General features: G+C 40.5%; 1 protein-coding gene across 15 annotated transcripts in view; it reads right to left on the reverse strand.

Annotated features, from left to right (window-relative positions):
* The window catches only part of foxp1b (forkhead box P1b), a 505,775-nt gene that overhangs the window by 86,692 nt on the left and 398,073 nt on the right, over window positions 1-21,010 (reverse strand). For all 15 annotated transcript variants that reach the window (XM_078543713.1, XM_078543710.1, XM_078543714.1 and 12 more), the window contains 2 exons: window positions 15,254-15,410; window positions 13,088-13,283 (listed from right to left, as the gene is read on the reverse strand). In XM_078543713.1, the coding sequence (XP_078399839.1) occupies window positions 13,088-13,283; window positions 15,254-15,410 (353 nt within the window). The remainder of the gene's footprint in view (window positions 1-13,087; window positions 13,284-15,253; window positions 15,411-21,010) is intronic.

A 21,010-nucleotide genomic window follows, 5' to 3' on the forward strand; every position in this document is an offset into this window, starting at 1 on the left:
GCAAGCTATTAAGTTGTATTAAAGGTGGCTACTCACCACACCCTTCTTAAGGGCAACAAAGGATGAGCAATAAATGCTGGCCTGGCCAGCAACGCTGATATCCCATGAATGAATAATAATTTTTTTAAAAGGCTTTGGTTTTTCCCAGTTTTCAGTTGAAGGAAATTTCTGATCATCCAGTAGTGCAGTCAGATAGGCTGTCTGATAATTCAGAGACAGTGGAGGGGTTGGCAGAGGTGGTGGTGAGGCAGAGCTGGATGGTCTCAGTGTACGTGTGGAAACTGATATGATTTTTGGATGATGTTGCCGAGGGGCAGCATGAGAAATAGGAAGTGGTCAAGGATCGATCTTTGGAGGATGCCAGAGTTGATGGTGTAGGAGTGGGAAAAGAAATGGTTGCAGGTGGTTCTCTGGCTACAAGTGGATGGTAGGAGTGGAACTAGGTGAGTGCAGTGCCACAAGGTTGTACAACCTGGAGAGAATGGTGGGTCAAAGATTGCAGGCAGGTCAAGGAGGACAAGAATGAATAGTTTACCTTTGTAAGATATCACATAGGATGTAATTTGTGATTTTGACAAGATCCATTTTGTTACTATGGCAGGGAAAAATTACATTTATATAGTGTTTTCAACATAAAAAACGGTCTCAAAATTCTTCACCAGAGAAAGAAAGAGAGAAGTGAATACCAAAACATGAAGGAAGAGATAGAAGGAGTGACAGAAAGCTTACAATCTTCAGCTGCCTGAGCAGCCCACTCCTGAATTCCCTCCCTAACCCCCTTCACAGTCCTCTCCTAAAACCGTCCTTAATACCCACCTTTGGCCACATTTGTCCATTTTTTCCCCTTGCACCTCTGAGGCACCTTGGGATGCTTTTCTACATAAACGCATGCTGCCAAATAGTGTTGAGAGGTTTTCATAGGTGGATGAAGAATTGGTAAGGAGGAGACTTTGGCTGGAATTTTCCAGTTTCCCCGCAGTGGGGCCAGAGAGCAATTGAAATCTCTGTTTACATCAGCGGGACCGGAAGATCCCGCTGGTGTGAGAATGGAATATTCCGGCCCTTGTCACAGACAGTATGGCAGTTGATATTGATGTTCCACCATCAAAGGTGGGTTGGTTGGAAGGAGGGAGGGATGAACAATAGGCGACAGTCAGAGAAAACCAAAGCGTGTGTAAGGGGATATTAGACTGGAAGAGTTTGCAGAGATGAGGCCATGGGAAGATTTGAAAACAAGGATGAACGTTTTCAATTTAATGACAATGGGAGAGAAGGAGACAATACAGGTTGAAAGTAGTTGAGTTTTTGACATGTTGGAGCTTATTGAGAACAGAGGCAGGTATGGCAACCTTTGAAATAATTCAATTTAGGGATGAGACAAACAGCAATAAGGATTTTAACAGCAGAGGGGCTGTGTTAGGGTTGAAGGTAAGCAAAGATGCAGGTTTGGGGATGTTAGTAATAGTAGAAAATGGAACTTGAAGCTCAGCTCTCAGTTGAACATGATAATAAAAACTTTGCATGACATGGTTCAGACTAAGCATCTGGTTGGGGAAGAGTTGAAGTTGGTGATAGGGAACAAAAAGTTCTTTCTTCTTGTCTGTGCAACATTTTGTCACAGTATGGGCAGAATTTAAACCAGCCTGTCATGGCAGGTAACATGGCAGCTAGGCCCAGTTAATTGCAGGAGAGGCCACACACCAGACTCCCAGTGGCAGAAAAATCTCCTGCGATTATGTTGGAGGCGGAAACGAGCCAATGTGGGAAACTCACCTGTTTGCGGCACAATGTCAATTAGGCTCATTATTGAGCCAGTAGACGCCAATTATCCCGGAGCCCACAAGAATTTAGTGATGGCTCAGGGATTCAATGTGAGGAGCTGCCTGTGGCTTTCTAGGGCAGGGAATGGGTCCCTCATACAAAGGTACTTAATGTCCGATCGACCATCGCTGCATCATCAGGAAGTTTGGGTGGGGGGGGGGGGGGTGTGATCATTGAAAGCATTGACACCCCTGCCTTTGCCTCCGACCCCTCTCTCCCACCTCCCATGACCCCCGTCTCGCCTTCACCTGGGTCTCGACATCTAGTGACAATCCCTGGTGAAGTCCCTGCAGCCTCTGATTGTCCTGCAGCTCTTGGCCCAGGGGAAAGCTGGAGGCTGGTCAGTCACTTAATTCTATTGGGCCTCCCTCACAGAAGTGACACGGATTTCTCACAGGTTCTCCAACCAATGGGTTGGACCCACATCAGGAACATTAAATTCCACTCATTATTTCAACAACGGATTTTAATTGCAATTTTTTAATTCCCAAAAGACAACCAAAATTATGAACCTTTATATGGAAAATTATGGATTCACAAATTGAACGGAAGACAAATTGGAAATGCTGATATCTAATCGCACAAAAGAAAATAAATATTAAAATAAATATGGCTGAGCAGATTAGGAACATATTTTCTCTTTGTTCAGCCAGCGTGGTAATGGTTAAAGATTGTCTTTTCCATATACTACATTGACCATTCCACCTGCAGGCACAACTCCAGTGCCTTTTGCAGAGTGGGACATATTGCCATATGGACTCAGACAGCTTACAATCTGTACAACTCTGGACTACAAGTGCCTAGGGGTCTGTCCTATATTAGCACCACCTGTGCTATCAAATCTGAGAGTTTGAACTGGCCATCGGGGTCTCAAGAACATATTTCATATTTTCAGCTAGGTCAAATGCACACCAAGACTGCTAGACTTCAACTACAGCAAATTTATTTTGATTTGCCAACTGAGGCTGCATGCTATCGCCAAAATAAAATTTACTCTAGATGCAGATAAAGCTGTACCACAAGTATTTAATTGAAGGTGTTGTAACAGCTTTTCTACAAAATGTATAATTACTTTTAGATATATTGCATAACAAGTCATAGCTGCAGTGCAATCAAAAACTGCTGAAGCATTCACAAAAGTATTCAACCATACTTTTCCAAAAGAATCATTTCTAAAATGACAATTACACATTAAGAACACATATTGTGACTTAGTCAATAGACCTGCAAGCGGATAGATATTAAATTCACAATGTAATATTTTGTTTATTACGTAAAATCAGTATAAATAGGAATATGATTTATAATTCTTTTAAGAAAATTATCTTTAATTAATTGGATAAAGACTTGAAGGGAAAATATTTATGGGAAGGTTCGGGGGAGTGGGACTACTTAGGTAGCCATTTCAAAGGCTCAGCACAGGATTGACCAAATGGCCTCCTTCTGTGCTGTATCATTCTATGACTTTTACAATAATCTTTCTAATTCAAACATCTATTAATGATAATGAGAAGGATGGGGCCAGCGAAAACTTTGCTGCCCAGGTCTTAACTTGCACCAAATTCTGATCACCTATCACCACTGTGCTCAGTGACCTGCATCAGCTCCCGATCAAGCAACTTCCTGATTTCAAAATTCTCATCCTTGTTTTTAAATCCCTCTATGGCCTCATCTGTCCCTATCTCTAATTTCCTTCAACCCCATTACCCTCCAAGACACTTGCACTCATCTAATTCTAGCCTCTTCAGCATCCTCAAATACAATTGCTATATCATTGACAGCTATGCCGTCAGTTGCCTAAGCCCCATGCTCTGGACTTTCCTCTTTACGCCTCTTTATCTCGCTTGCCTCCTTTAAGAGATTCCTTAAAATCTATCCCTAAGGCCGAGACTTTGGTCATCTGTCCTAATATCTACTTATGTGGCTCGGTATCATATTTTCTTTTCTAATTCTCTTGTGAAGAGCCTTGGGATGTTTTATTATGTTAACGGTTCTACATAAATATAAGCTGTTGTTGGTCGTTCATTCACACCAAACATGCTATTATTAAAAACATCCAAACATTAAAAAAAGCATTAAAAGAAATTTATCTAGACTATGCAGAACAGGAGTATGGAATTAAATGTAAAAATGTCAGAAAAGCTGTGCAAAATTAATCAATGTTGAACGCAATGTGTACGCACTAAATTTTAATCAGCTTAACCACATGGTTATTCCAGAAATGCATTGTAAAAGGCAGTATCTAACCTCTGAGGTAAAATATGTAAAAGATCAATTTTAATATTACATTATTTTATCCCTTCTGCCATATTATATTTTCAATGTTCCTACCAGCAATATTCAGTGTGTACTATTTTCCTATTCACTATTCTTATTTCAACAGCTGCTGTGATCAAGCAACAGCTTTGTTCAGTCAACAGTAATATGCAGTAAAATCACCCACCAGTGCCCAGTGACATTCTGGTTTGCTTGATAGAACTGATATGAATAACTTCACTATTTTTCTTCCTTCTCTACAACTAAAATAATGATTATAATAAAAAAATGATTGTACTTATTTTTTGGGGGAAAAAACAAGTTGTACAATTTAATATAATTTGTTGTAGTTCTCCTGTTGCCTTTTAGATATCAATCAGCCACTTATATTATTTAGTTTTAAAGGTTTTGAATCAAACAATTCCATTTACCATACAAATGATGCAGAAATGTTATTGCCTCCCCCTCTTTTCTTTTCATAATATCAGTGGATAAATATCTTCACAGCGCAACACGGATGTTGGTCTTTACCAGCAAGGTCCATAAAAACAATTTCCTCCCATACACTCAAGGGTTTTACCCTGAATGATTTAATTATAATTTTCCTTGTGTAAGACAAATTAAAGAGGAGAGTAGGAGCGTTGTGCCAAATCAGATTATTTATCTCCTTAACATATTGCTGCAACTCCAAAGCCCAGAGCTGATGCTGATGGATGCTGGGTGGAATATGGGGCAGAAACTTATATGTTTTCCTATTCAGTCCACAACTGAGCCAAAGTGACTCTTTTTAAACTAACACTTCCTCTAAGAATACATCAATGATGCTCTTCAGGAATCCTAGGAAAGTTATTGTTTTTATTACAATCCACGTAGAGACTGATAATGCATAAAAAAGAAATTTGAACATCCAGTGAATAGCTGAAAGGTTGACACAAGATTTCACATTTTAAGACTTTTACAGTAACAGTCCAAAAGTACTATTGGTTAAACACTATCTTTGTAGGCAACTTAGACTTTAAGCCACAAAACAGAACATTCCCCTTTTTTCTTATAGCACTACCAAAAACATACTTCACAGATATACGTTACACTGTTCTTTAAGTAGATGTTCAAGTCTCCCGTAACCAGTCCAAGGTGATTCTTACCTCCCGAGGGTTTACTTCTGTTCTTTTGCTTTCTCAGCCTCTAACTTTTAATTTCAGAGCTGCCTTCCACTAGTGCAACCTTCCATCCTTGTTTTAATTGTTTTAATTCCTCATGAATTTGGTCATTTGAGCGCATGCCCTGACCTGTATTCCTGCACAGTGAACCAAAGAGACTTTCGGCCTCTAGCTGTTCTCTCGCCCAGATCCTAGCAAACCAACTTGTTTGAGAGTTTCCAGGGATATCTTAAGAAACTCTTCCCCTTTCAAAACACATTTCCATGGCAACTTGAATCACATGGGCCTTGTGTCCAGGTAGAAATGCTGATTGGCTATCCATTAGACCTCAATTCTATTTTATGTTGGAATTAAATGGACAGTTTACAACCTGAAATTCTCAACACCTTCCCGGTATTTGGGATACTAAGAGTCTTACCATTGTAAACACAAATGCTGCTGCTATTGTATCCAAGTGTGAACGCCTTACACCTTCTTCCCAGCAAAACAAACTGGGCCTTCCTTTAATCTTTAATAGCACCCTCACCTAGGCCTGTTGTCAGGCAGACTTCAGAATAGGACACATGACCCCTTTTATTTTACAATAAATTAAAGGCATAGCCCCATCTTATGAACCTTATAATAGTAACATTTTTCATAGTAGCAAAACGTGATCCATCCCACTGACAGGATGTTTGCCCCTGTATTTGTCTTCATTTATAATGGAATTGAGCACTATTTGGCTAAACATGGAAAGTTTCATATGTCATGTGAAATCTGGTCAGGCACCACAATGCCTGCAAAGACTGCAACTGAAGCTCTAAATGCAGTTGTGAGCACCCTTCCTCAGTTATTTGTGTGCTTTACTTATGGACACAGCTGTAATTCAATCACTTTGAGCAAATGGATAGCATACACCTACCATGTACAAAATAAAAGTAAAAAAACATCAAACTAACTGCACATTACCTCCTCCCTGACCTCAATTTATTGCAAGATTTAACCCCATTTGTTCAATATAATCAATTGTGAATTTTGTCAAAAACTAGTGATATTACAAAAGTAAGATTGATAGAAAGCTAAATATCATATTTATTTTTTCTGAGAGGAGGGTGGGATCCAGTTAGAAACAATCTATATTTCAGTTCAGTAATTGGCAAAATTAAACAAAAAGATGAAGCATTTAAAGTCAATAAAATCTTAGTAACATTATTTTTGGCAGCAGTTCCAATAAGATGAGAATAAATGTAAAACTGTTATTTTGCTTTTCAAAATAAAATCTTGTTCTAATCTCGACACAGTAAATTGTAAATTATTTTCATGCTTCAGTTATGTAAAATGATCTAGTGCCTGAAAACACTGATTTTTTTTGGTGCAGACGTGGAGTATAGTGGATCAGAATTTGGGAACTGAGTCAGAATTATATCTATTCTAAGATGTACAATAGATTCCAGTAGAGGAGGCTGGTAGCAGAAGATCCAGCTATCCTCAAAGTGGTACATGTTTGCAAGTGGCATGTTAATGAGGGAAAAAGCTGCTGTCCCAGAAATTGTGTTATTTACCTCAAGCTTTTCTCGAGCTCCAAAGTTAAGGTTCAACAGATGTGAGCCCGAAGAAAAAGGTCAAGTTACCTACCAAACCAGAAAGTAAAGTACACAGGTTTTGAATGCCCACAATGTTGTTTGAAATATCAACTTTGAATGATAGCTGAGAGATATGAAGCAGTGGAGCTCAATTATAGTATGGTATCATAAACCAGGGATTCTGAGTCCCAGGGCTCTTAGGCAGGCTCTGTTGGCAGGTGCAATTCACCTCCTGACTCCCCAAAGCCTGTCCACCATCTACAAGGCACAAGTCAGAAGTGTGATTGAATACTCCCCATTTGCCTGGATGAGTGCAGCTCCAACAAAATTCAAGAAGCTTGACATCATCCAGGACAAAGCAGCCCGCTTGATTGGCACCACATCCACTCCCTCCACCACTGACATAGAGTAGCAGCAGTGTGTACCATGTACAAGATGCACTGCAGGAATTCACCAAGGCTCATAAGACAGGACCTTCCAAACCCACAACCACTACCATCTAGAAGGACAAGGGCAGCAGACGGATGGGAACACCACCTCCTAGAAGTTCCCGTCCAAGTCACTCACCATCCTGACTTGGAAAAATATCACTGTTCCTTCACTGTCACTGGTTCAAAATCCTGGAACTCCCTCCCTAACAGCACAGTGGGTTTACCTACACCACATGGATTGCAGCAGTTCAAGGAGGCAGCTCACCACCTTCTCAAGGGCAACTAGGGATGGGCATTAAATGCTGGCCCACATCAGTGACGCCCACATCCCATGAATGAATAAAAAAAATAAATATATTCTGCCACCAACATGAGCAGGGTTTCAGAGGACCTGGCTGGGAAAAAAACAACCTTGAATGGTTATCAGGAGAGGGGTCAGCACAATGAGAGCCGATTCAAATCTTGCCTGAATCTGAGTGCCCACCTACCAGTGAGTGCAGATCAGTGGGAGCACAGGCACTTACCTAGTTCAATTCATACATTGCCACAGAATCACCTATACTGGTTTCTCATCAAGCTCCTGCACCATGACATTGGGTGGCTGTCAAGAATCTGGCCTTTACCCCTCTATCTACATGCTACCCTTTGGCAGCTTCATCCAAAATAAAACAACTTCACACATACACTAATGACACCCAGTTCTATCCCACTGCCACTGCCTTTAAATTTCCAAACTGCTTGTCCCACACCCAGTGATGGATAGGCAGGAATTTCTTCCAGTTAAAGGCTGGGAAGACTGAAGCCACTAACTTTGCATGCCACCTCCCCCCAACCCCTCAAACTCTGTTCCCTAACCACTGACTCAATCCCTTTCCCTGGAAATTGTCTGAGGCTGAACCGGACTGTTTGCAACCTTGATGTTATATTTAACCCCAAGATGAGCTTCTGACCACACATCCAGTCATCACGAAGGTCGTCTATTTTCATGGGCAGAGTCTTTGACTCGGTGAGCGGGGGCAGGGCCCGCTCGATGAGGCGTAAAATAACACATGGTGGCGTCGGGGGTGTGTCCCAAAGTCACTGTGCGTCATTTAGATTTTCAGTTCGGCAGGCGCGCAGCCGACTTGGCTGTGCACCCACCGAACTTTCAAAGGCCTATTAAGGCCATTTAAATAAACTGAGCTGTCCGTCCAACTTTAAGGTTGCGAAGAGCCCAGGTGGCCTTTGCATTTTTCAATTACCTCATCCACAGGCGGGATGACATTTCATGAATGTTTTTAAACTGTTTTAAAAGTTTTTAAATAAAATTAATGGGCAACTCCCAGCTCTTGTGACAGTTTCACATGAGGGGACATGCCCTTAATTTTTTTTTTTACCTTTAATCAATGTTTCATTAGTGAAAGTAATCTCCCCGAGGCACCTCTGTGCCTCAGATTTCTGTACTCTTTCACATGCATGCGCGAAAGAGCACACTCCCCGACTCAGGCAACCTCCCCCGCCCGCACACAGAGCGCTCAGTGCTTCGGTGTGCGCGTTACGCTGGACGGGCCTTAATTGGCCCGCCCACGTAAAATGGCGGCGCCCAGCTGATCGGGGCGCCAATTGACTGCGCGTCCAACCCCGCACAACCCCCCACCGACGGGGAGAAAATTCTCCCTCATGTCTGTAATTTTCCCAACTCTGCCCATCACAGCTCATCTGCTGCTAAAGCCATCATTTATGCCTTTATTACCTCTAGATTTGATTATTCAAATGCACTCCTGCCAGCCTCCCACATTTGATCCTCTGTAAATTCGAGGTCATCCTAAGCTCTGCTGCCCATGCTCTAACCAGCACCAAGTTCACCCCTGAGCTCACTGACCAAAACTGGCTTCTAGTTAAGCAACATCTCAACTTTAAAATTACCTGTTCCTCCCTATCTCTGCAATCGTCTCCAGTCCCATAAGTCTTTGATATATCTGCATATCTCCAATTCTGGCCTCTTGAGCATCCCCAATTTTAATTCCTCCACAACTGGTGGCTGTGCCTTTAGCTGCCAAGGCCTGAAGCTATGGAATTCCCTTCATAAACCTCTCGGTCTCTCCTTCCCCTTTAACATGTGCCTTAAAACGCACCTCACTAACTTTGAGTTTGTTTGCGAGCTTGTTTGTTTCATTGCAAGGCTTAAGTTCCGGATTGCTGCATGGCCGCCCACTTGTGCAGCTTGGAGGCAATAGTGCTATTTGACCAAGCATTTGATCATCTGCTCTTATATCTCCTCATATGGCTCAGTGTCAAATATTGCTTGATAACATGAACTTGAAGCATCTTGGGATACTTTACCATGTTTAGGGGCCTAAAAGTTGCTGCTGTAGTTGCTGCTGTGCTATTTCAGTTAGATCCCAGACACCTTAAGAGGTGATGCTCCAAATCTCTTGGAAGCTGGTTTCTAACGCTGTTGCCAAACAGTCCTCCAAGGCTTGTATGATAATGATCAAGAGCTGAGTTGTTGGATACACTGCCTGTCCTGAAAGCCTGTCTGATTGAGGTGGGGCAGATGCAGATGTTCAAGCCATTACATATTGCAGTGGTGCTGCACTGTATTCATTTTCTTTTTCTGGATATCTGTATTGTGAATGGCATAGGATTTGGTGACTTCTGCCATGTATCTCAGGTTCTCTTAAATTGTCCTGAATGCCTCCATATGGTAGACATCCAGTATCTTTCTTCCTTGAGCAACAGAGATCTGAGACAGCAGGCTTGGGAACCAGGGAGTGACTTCAGTAGAGTATCCACTCATCACTGTTCCATTTTCACCAATGGCTCTTCTGTTACTGTGGGGGTAATGAATGAATCAGCAGCAACCTGACTGAGAGGACCAAACTGAGAGTCTACCAAGCCTGTGTCCTCAGTGCACTCTTCTACACTGGTGAGACCTGGACAACATATGCTAGGCAAGGGAAAAGGCTGAACAGTTTCCACATTTGCTGTATCGGACATATCCTCGGCATCTTATGGAGGACAAGGTCACTAACTCAGAGGTTGTGGAACATGCTAATTCCATCAGCATACACTCATTGCTAAGCCAACGAAGTCTGCGCTGGCTCAGCCACTTTCATTGGATGGATGACAGCCGCATACCAAAGGTCTTCTATACGGCGAATTGGGCACCGGGTCATGACTTCCTGGGTGCCTATACCTCTGCTGTGTTATGGTTTGCCGCTCATTCAATGAGTAAAGGAGGAATCCAGAGCCAGTTTTTCCTTAAGATAGGTTTATTCACAAAACCCAGCGAACACAGGCACAGACTCCCTTTTCCTTCCGCCCACAGGTGGGAACCGGTTCTTATTTACACTTAGGAATAATACCCCAACCTTTCCCCAATTAGTAACAGCTGCTCTCACTTACAATTACAGCATGCACTTCATTGTGACAGGATTGCAACATTAACATGCTACAAGGACATCTGCAAGCAAGATATGACACTGAGAACTGGGGGACAGTGTCTGACGGGCGTGGCCTCCGGAGGCTGACTATTTGGAAGGGCCGAGCAGAAAAAAAAAGCTCAACCGGCTGGAAGAGGGCCCGAAGAAAACAGAGGGCAGCAAATCATGTACCTTCTCAGCCCACCGTCTTCCTCTGCAGCAAATGCAGCAGAGGCTGCCATGCCAGATTGGGGCTCCTGATCTACACCAGGCAATGCTTAACAGAGGGCATGAGTTTCCAGCCCTGCCCACCGCTAGGATAGTCCAGTCCCGCCCAAAGTCAATGGATTATTGCCTGGGTCACCGAATCTCCTGCGGCAGGTCCTGTCACGACAGGGCTGGAAAATCCCAGCCAGAGTTGACCACCACGGTGCAAACCATGGTCTTTCGGGACGGAATTAAGGCTGTCATCTAATGAACGGAAGGAGTGCAACACAACAAAAAGACTGTAAAGAAGGGTTAGGGGAACATATTAGGAGCATGTTGTTTGCTCCAGCGAGGTTGTCAATTTCCGGTCACAAACACCTCCTCCACATTCTTGGGGAAATCTCCAGCAACAAGCAAAACAGCTCTGCTGCTCCACATCTCCAATATGAGGACATTTGGGTCAGCATTCTGAAGATTTCTTCAACTTGATTGTTATTCTTCTATTTCCAGAGCTGCGATTGGCCCTTTAGGCAATCACAGCTTTTATGTCTTGCTGCCGCCCTTGGTTTTGGTGGAGCTTCCAGGTATTTTCTAGCCTCCTTCCTCTTCTTGCTGATGTCAGTCCCTTCCTCTGTCTCTCCTGTTATTTTCTGTGCCCGTTCTGTACAAACTGCAATCTGGGACCTAATTCTCACTGCTGCAGTAATTCCTCAATCCTTCCAGCATATATGAGGTTGTGAAGACCGCGGGGAGAATTTTCTCCCCGTCGGAGGGGTTGGGCAGGAGCGGGCGTGCGCACAGCTGATTGCTGCCCGCGATCGGCTGGACGCCGCCATTTTACGTGCGCGGGCCAATTAAGGCCCGCCCAGCACGACACACACCCGGAAGCGCTGAGCGCTCCCTATGCGGGCGGGGGGCGGTTGCCCGAGTCAGGGCCTGAAATCTCCCCAAGGCACAGAGCTGCCTCAGGAAGATTAGTCTAAGTTCAAAAAAATTTAATAAAGGGAAAAAGAAAATTTTAAGACATGTCCCCTCATGTGAAACTGTGGGACATGTCTATTAATTTTATTAAACATTTTTACAAGACTTTAAAAACCTTCTGTGCCCGTGGATGAGGTTTCAAGATAAATGCGAAGGCCGCCTGGGCTCTTCGCCTGACCGCCAACCTTAAGGTTGGACGGGCAACTCAGTTAATTGTTTCAATTGATAGTTAACTGGTCTTATTAGGCCTTTGACAGTTCGGCGGGTGCACAGCTGACTTGGTTGCGCGCCCGCTGAACTGAAAATCTGAATGACGCGCGGTGACACCAGGACGCATGCATGACATTACCACGCATCATTTTACACCTCAGCGAGCAGGCCCCGCCCTCACTCGCTGAGCCAAAGATTCTGCCTTGTGTTTTTACGGAAAATTTTCATTTTATAAATAAATAAACAATGAAGGATCTTTCTTTCAGGTGATAAACATATATCTAATCTACCGCCAAAGGTGGGCATAAAGGATCTGCTAGAACAGTTTGAAGAAAAGCAGAGTGTTTTCCCTGTTGTCATGGCCATCATTCTTCCCTCAAGCATCATCACGAAAAATGGACTATCTGGTCATTCAACCAATTGCTGTTTGTCAGACCTCACTGTGCGCAAACATTTAACTATAAGACAACAGTCACTGCATCTCAAAGGTAATGTATTGGCTATAATGTGCTTGGGGATATCATGAGGAAGTGATATAATGCACTTACATTTATTTGCTTTCATGTAATACAGGCGTTCTCAACTCTTAAGTATGCAAACCTATTGAGTCGGAGGCAAGAGGTAAAGTGGCGTATGTTGCAATGTGAGTTAACTGGATATTTGTAATTAAGTTATCAAGCATCACTACATAATTCAGATATACTCTTCAAAACATGATACTAGTAGAAGTCGTATTGTGGATTGGGGTGGTGGTCATCATAGTGACATGTCACTCTCTTTTGAAAACAGGGCAGTAACAAACTATATATTCTTTGTCCTAGAATATTGTGCAGAATCCCATTAACATTGCATGGCTACTTACCCACACAATTCTTCTGAGGTCTCTAAAAAAGAAATACTAGCAGGATAATCAGGCATCATTACACATAATAGATTATGATGAATGGATGGAGATACCACCAGTCAGGCAAGTGAGGGCTATAAAAGAACTTATAAGATAAAGCAAATTAGTTGGATCAGTGGTGAATGTTAAATAATGTCTTATTAATGCCTACCATTCCCTTTTTGGAGTGTGACCCGTAGATTGTCCATTCATCAGGGTTACTGGTAGTGAGGTCTTAGGTGGTGGAGCGGGAGAGCAAATTGAACTAGTAGAAAGGTCTAGGCTGCCATTTTTGGTTACACTTTCTTCCACTGTGTGAGCTCCAGTCACTTCTTTCCACAGCTGCTGCAGTTCTGTTGGAGTCATGCCTGTGTCAAACAGCAATAGTTCCATATTGTATAATTAGATCCATGAACAGCAGACTTATCCTTCTTCACACACTAATTAAAATACCAAAGTGTATGTAAACAAGGTCTGATGTTAATTAGACAATTCTTAACTATATTCCTATGTGTTGCAATACTTCTAACAAGACACAGTGTAACCCGCTGTATGTTCAGTTAGTGTTGATAATTAAAAGTAAATTCTTCAGATGTATGCAATAATTGATCTGTTCAAATTGCAACATAACCAGACTGCTCTGCATAGTCACTCTTCTTTTAAAATCAAAGCACTTAGTTATTATCACAGATATTTTGCAATATATTAATGGAATATGCATTCCTCTTTAAATATAAAAGGCATAATTGAAAATAATGTGCTGTAAATGTAACCAATTCATTTGCACCATATTCAAAGGCCTTTTATAATTTTACTACAAAATTAGAATATGTCAGTAATTATTTTTTAATCACCTGTCTTTATCATTAAAATTTGATTTCATTCAAAAACCAATGTGCAAATTTGAAAGCAGAAAGCAAAAAAAAAACCTGTGGTTCTAACTATATTTTAATTACAAATCACAATTAAATATTCAAGCACTTCAGATCAGGAAGAATACCAGGTCAGAATCTAATTTATTACTTTCATTTTGGGTGCAAGGATTGGATAATAATCTCAAAGTGATCAGCCAAAATATCTTTACTTTACTAAACTACTGCTAAAGATTTTAATTACGGTAGCATTGGAGAGTGTAGGTCTAATAAGGCAATAGACTCCAGAGAGTCTAAGTGGTTAAGAAGTGTGAAATGAGACTGATAGGATTTTTACATGTTCTGGGCAGATAGTTTGCATATCAAAGAATAGTGAATTATAGTAGGATGGTAGAACAACCTTCCAAGCATTAGCCTCGCAATAACAACTAGCAAATCAACCAGGAAGGTCACAACACAGATTGACCTATTCCTTTGCACTGTCCTTTCATTTTCAAACAAGATACCAGAAATATTTTTTTTTAGCAAACATGCTGAACAATACTGCTTATGTGGTAAAAATTACTGCCACAAATGACCATAAAACCACTCTTTGCATGGTTAAAACAGAAGACAATAGTCATGCTTGCTGATAACATGAAATTGTAGTGCAAGAAAGTAGATTGTCACATGTTATCTCTAATCAGATTACCCTGGAAAGGATCCACTATGATGGATTTTATTCTAAATTTATTTCATTTAGTTTTAAACACATACACTGCTGTTTCTCATTATAAAAGAAATGGACACTACTTTGAAAAATGTATGTTGTTGGAAAACGTGATTGATTACTGTTCATAGAACTCAATTTCCCAATCCCAGGTAGTACTGGTTGAAAGACAAACATAGTTGTTCAACCTTTTTCGTCCTTGTACCTCTATACTCAGGTGACCACGTTCAAGCAAGCATAAAGTTGATTTAAGGTTCATAATGACATCAGTTTTGGACTATTATTGCAGTGATAAAAAATTACTTTGTATTTCTGACTGCCCAAACTCTCAGTTGCTTTCCAAAGAATCCCAGTTCCACAGGGAGAAATGTCACTGCTATTAGTTTACTGCACCAGTAGAACTGTAACTCTGAAGCCACTTGGTAGGTTCTTTGGTCAATAGCTAGATAGACACCCTTAGGCTTTAAACATGCTCCTTAAACACCAAAGGAACAGGCTAACTGTAACATACGACTATTCAAATCAATCAATGACATGGCTGCTGAATTACCTAAGGGTGTCCCTGATGTGTTGCTGCACAGATTACACTTCATGCATCGTCTCATTCATAGCTTTTATATTATACGCTGGTGTGTCCTGTCACTGCTCAATTGCCCTCTCCTGAACAACTTAACTGCTGTGGCTTTGCTGCTCCCATTTGTGCAGCCCAACTTAGAGGCCTGTTTTAAAAGGGCCTGTCTCCAGGCCTGACGCTTACCTTGTGCCAGTGTTTGCAGAGAGAGAGCCGGCTGTCCGGACTGGACTGTGAGCAACCCACAACGCTGCATAGTCATGATGTGCTGTTGTTGAAGCTGCTGCACCTGTAGAAGCTGCTGTTGAAGGGCTAAGTGGTGTGCTGCTAGTGGCTGTTGTTGCTAAAATAAAAATAAATACAAATTCTAGATTAAAGATAAGATTCTCGTTACATTAGTTTTGATGATTCAATTTTTAAGAACCATTGTACTTGATAGGAAATAAAATAATTTTGTCTTGAAAACATGGTTGGCTTTCCATATAAAGCTGATCTAACGTTTCTCACATGATTCCAACTGTGCTCACTCAGATACAATGATCACTGCTGTGAATAAAAGATGTCATATTGAGGGGGTTGGTTGAGCTGGAAGTGACAATGATCACCTAAGAATATCATTACTTCTACTATAATAACACTCTGGAATAATGTTAAATAAATTATCAAAATGTATACATTTATTTTCAACCTATTTATGATGCACATATATGACTTTCACTAAACTCTCTCCAACAAGAGAGAATCTAACCATCTCCCCTTGACATTCAATGGCATTACCATCACTGAATACCTCACTACCAACATCCTGGGGGGGGGGTTACCATTGGCCAGAAACTGAACTGGACGAGCCATATAAATATTGTAGCTACAAGAGCATGTCAGAGGCTGGGAATTCTGTGGAATTCCAAAGCCTGTCCACCATCTACAAGCCTCACAAGTTTTGTGATGGAATACTCTCCACTTGCCTATAACACTCAAGGAGCTCGAGATCATCCAGGACAAGACAGCCTGCTTGATTGGCACCCCATCTACCAACTTAAACATTCACTGCCTCCACAACCAATGCTCAGTGGCAGCAGCGTGAACCATCTACAAGATGCACTGCAGCAACTCAGCAAGGCTCCTTAGACAGCTCCTTTCAAACCCGCGACCTTTACCACCTAGAAGGACAAGGGTAGCAGATGCATGGGAACGCCACCATGTGCAAATTCCTCTCCAAGCCAAACACCATCCTAAATCAGAAATATAACGCCGTTCCTTCGCTGTCGCTGGGTCAAAACCCTAGAACTCCCTCCCCTAACAGCACTGTGGGTGTACATACACCACATGAACTTCAGCAGTTCAAGGTGGCTCACTACCACCTTCTCGAGGGCAATTAGGGATGGGCAATAAATGCTGGCTGAGGCAGCAACGCCCACATTCCATGAATGAATTTTAACTTTTCATCTACACAAATGACTTGTCTGCAAGCTAAAATTCTTGTTGACAATGGCCCTTTAAATAAACGGAAAAGTCAAAGACTTGAATAAGAAAAAGTTAATTTAATGTTGTTAATCACCCATGACAAAACATGAAATAACTTACTAAATCATTCATAGAAACAGCCTCTGGATTTTAATTACAGACATTCATAATTTAGCAAACAGCATCTGACTTGAATATTGGTATCCCAATACGTCATTCAGTTTCACAAAGCCCTTATATTGATTGGGCATAAAGTAATGTACTCACGTTTATTAATTTTACTTTTTAAAGTCTATTTCTCCATTCCCCCCTTCCACCTCCATTAATTGATTTAAGCTATGCAACTAATTAAAAAATCAATATGTACACTGTTTAGCTAATCTATACTGGTCTTTCCATGCTATTTAAAGACAAATGCAACAGTTTTAATGTTACAATAATATAAATGTACATGCAAAATGCATTTAATACAGTAGAAGTTATTTTGAACTATTTTCCCCATCTATTCATTTTATTAAAATTTTATAATATAGAATGAATAAGTTGAAGTGCTATGTGGCATGGTGAAAATTATACAAAAAATCCTGTCCAATGTCAGGAGTAAATGTAAAAAGCCTACTGAATGAAGGTTAAATATCACAAGTTACAGAACATAAATGATTATTTCCTTATGTTAAAGCCTAAATGAAAAGTAGAACAAATATCCTTGTGACTTGCATTTTGAGAACTTCTGTTTACTTCTGTATTTGCATTTAACACTCGTGTTTCTTCCTTGGCATTGATCTGGCCAATCAGAGGGTAATCTGTTCCATAAAGGTAAGCATTATAATGCTTGATTCACCAATTCACATTTGCAATTAAGAAAAAATCAGATTTATTTGCTCATACATACCTTATTTCTTCAGTCTGATCTCAATGTTTAATGAATAGTAAATTTGAGCCCAAATGATGCAAAGTTTGCATTATGTGCAAGTGTGAGGGTGGGACTAAACTATCAGCTTATGATTAACTTATCTTTACACAAAGGGTGATCAATATATACAATGGACTACTGAGCAAAAGACTGATTCAAGAGCCATAGAATCATTTGCAAAATGATTGGAAGTTGCAATGGATTGGATCATTCTGGACAGACCAGCTAAGAGTAAGCAAATGGTTTTCTGCATTCAAATTTATCTTATGATCATCTTTATGTATTTTTGCACATCACAATATTTGAGTGATTCAAATCATTAAATTCAGGTGCACATTATATTTTAAGTAGCTCAAAGTACCGCTGGGCTAATATTATATCTTAGAAGTGTACTTTCATTTAATTTCAACTCTTATTATACATTTTACATTTATTTACACCTAAACTTAATCAGTGTTATTTTATAGAAAGTAATGGCTTCTAACTTAAAAATGAAAACCGGAATTGGTAGCTTGCCATCAAAATCAATCATTTTCATTCTCCTCTACATGATTTAACTTTCAAGCTCAGCACTCTAATTGGAAGGCATTATTCAGTTTTGTGCAACATATAAATAGCTAAGTAGTAAACCTCCATTAAAGATTCTGGATTACATTGAACATCTACTGGAAGACGCTCTCACTGTCATCTGGCCTAGTTGGTCTGTGTGGAGAAGAGGATAGAGACTCCTCAATTCCGAAGACATTAATGGGGAGATTATTTGATGTAAATAACTTTTGTTTTAAACCATGGTTTACTTGAATCTAAACAGTATTTCCTCAGTAAGTGAAAAAACTTCTCTCTGCCTTGTAGAGGTAGCAATCAGTGAAGATAAGATTGCTCAGCCATTCCAAGTCATGAGAGGTAGGTATATCAAAGCTTGACATGTACATGTACCTCTATTAATTGGAACAATCGAAAATACAGTCAAGCATTCTTTCTCAATCACTGGTTAGTTGTGCATGGTTTTGGTGCCATCTCTGTATGAAACTATTCATATTCAAGTAAAGGCAACATGTATTTTAGATTGGCAGAGTGGGTTGGGGGGGGGCGGGGGTGGGTGTGTGTGTGAAATGAGAGACCATACCCTTGAGATAAATCGAATTTTGGAGGCAGCACCAATTTAATACTGGAGAATTAGTTCCAGAGATAAAATGTGTTTGGGAGTACATCTTGACTGTTTGATATATAAAATGGTTGATAGTCCGGTCAGCAACCTGTTTTGCATTTCTCCCGAAATGGAAACCTAAATTGGGAGTGATGTAAAATGGCTGCAGAATCACTATAATATATCTTACAGTATCACACAAAGTTAATTCTACCCTATTTACATCGCAACCTCATTACTCATTTAGCTGACACCAATACTAATTTTAAACAGGAAATTCAAAATCAGAAGGAGTTAAAAGCTTAAAAGAACAATATCTAGGATTGAGAAACAAAAATCTCCTGGGCTGGTTTTGATCACTTAAGGAGTTTGGAGAGAAATTTCCAGAGTATGTTTTTCCTTATTGGTCCTGGTTTTTTTTTTGTCTCTCCCAGGAGATTACATGGCTGTGGCGGGATGGGGGCATGTGGGAAGAGGGAGAAAATAAGTGATTAGTCCTGCTGCTCCAGCCAACCTCAATTTGGGGCAGACTTGATAGACCAGCTGATCTTCTGCTACCTGTCAATTTTGTACCTTCATAGCTACCTTTATTTGTCATTGTAGATAATATTCCAAGTCTTTTTTTTTTCAGCTGACAATGTCCATTTCCATCCAACACCATTTTCAGATGATCTAGTAATGAAGCTTGGAAAGTTGAAATGACTGCTGCATAAACCTTTATTGAACTGAACTAAGCAAATGCTTTGAAATTATACAGATTCTAACACTGAATTAGTACCATGACTTTCAAAATAAGGGGGATATTTCTTCCATTTAGTGTAATCAATAAATCTAAGTAAAGCGACTATTATGGACCAAATAATCTTGCTCATCTTACCCCAATTAAAGCCTTGGGTTCTGTTATATTCAACAGTCACACTATTACCTTGAAGCCGGAAAGATCTGGGTACCAAACATTTTTTCATTCCTCAAACTTCGGGGAGATACAAAAAAAGAACTAGTAATCTATCTGGAACTAAAAACAAGGCCATGATCTATGTTCTTCACTTTACAGCAATGAGGATTACTAACACTCACTTGCCTAGCAAGCCAGTGGAATAAAAGGAATTGGGAAATATATATACACAACAGATCTCTTTACAAACAGATTGACAGCTCTGGGATCAAGGGACCTAGAACTAAAGCATTTTTTATTAATGTCAGTCACTCACGCGTAGGTGATCTGGTAGCTTCTGTGTATTTGAAACTATATTCTCCTGAGTATTTAGATGCCATATCTGTGCAGTGTTGCTGCATTACAGATAGCTTTTGCACCCCTTTAGTTACTGATACATTCCACATCTGCTCTATTGTTTACTCACACCTGCATGAAGTGAGCTGCACCTTCCTGAAAAACTTGGAGTATGAATCAATTAGCTTTTACCACAAATTGATCATCAGTACGCCTATGTGGGCGCACAGGAGTGGAAATTGACCTCACTGTGCCTGTTTTTCTGGGGGGAAACTTAAAATCCTGCAGTGCATCAATGGCTAACAGAGAAGGTCTTAAGAGCACATGATATATAGCAGACAGTGGATGTACTATATCAACACCAGTATAATGTAAGAAGAGTATATAATTAGATTGGAAGTACAACTACCCTCATCCATTTTTTTTTGCCATGGGGTGATGATTGCAGTAGTCAGCTGCTTTTCCAGGCATCATTCTTTGGCTATTGCCAGTTCCATGCTTTTCCACTTTTAGTTCTTGCACTCATTTTCTACCCAGGGCTCATTAAATCCGCAGATGTAATGCAAAAACATTCATATAAACATCCAGCAGGATCCAGTGGTATTTGTGCCATGTTTGCTCTTTTGCTTTTGTGTGCTCATTTGGAATGGGAGCAAGGAAACACCATATGCAGAGCAGCTCTTAAGCAGCCAAGGAAGATTTGTTTTGCAATATTTATGCTGCATCTTCACTGCAGTTTTTTGTTAGGTTATTATAACCAAGTTTTCAAAAAGATTTTGATGATTATTTTTGTTCATCCCTTCAGGCAAGTTTACTTTCAATACACCTCCAATACAGTATTTTATGGTTGAAGTGGTACAATATAAAATACGGCATTGCAAGGAGATCAGCAAAATTGTCCCTTTAATTCTTTATTTTGGACACAAGAAAACTGCAAGGTACATTCAAATTTTAATGGGAGTTAGAAGTTTCCCTACACAACAGTAACCCAATATGTGAAAAGCTTTGAGACATTTAAACATGCTTATATAAAATGGAAGTATTATTGCTATTTAATTAATTTTATTGGATTCTGCAGTGGCAGGCAAGTGTCTTATGTGCTTTGCAGCTGAGATTTCCCCTTGTGTGTTGTGGACTTCTCTACTGGTTCTGCATGAGTACTGCCTTTAAATGTTCCTCTATTTGAAG

Source organism: Cetorhinus maximus, chromosome 6 (assembly GCF_964194155.1).
Source record: "Cetorhinus maximus chromosome 6, sCetMax3.hap1.1, whole genome shotgun sequence".
NCBI classification, from domain to species: Eukaryota; Metazoa; Chordata; class Chondrichthyes; order Lamniformes; family Cetorhinidae; genus Cetorhinus; species Cetorhinus maximus.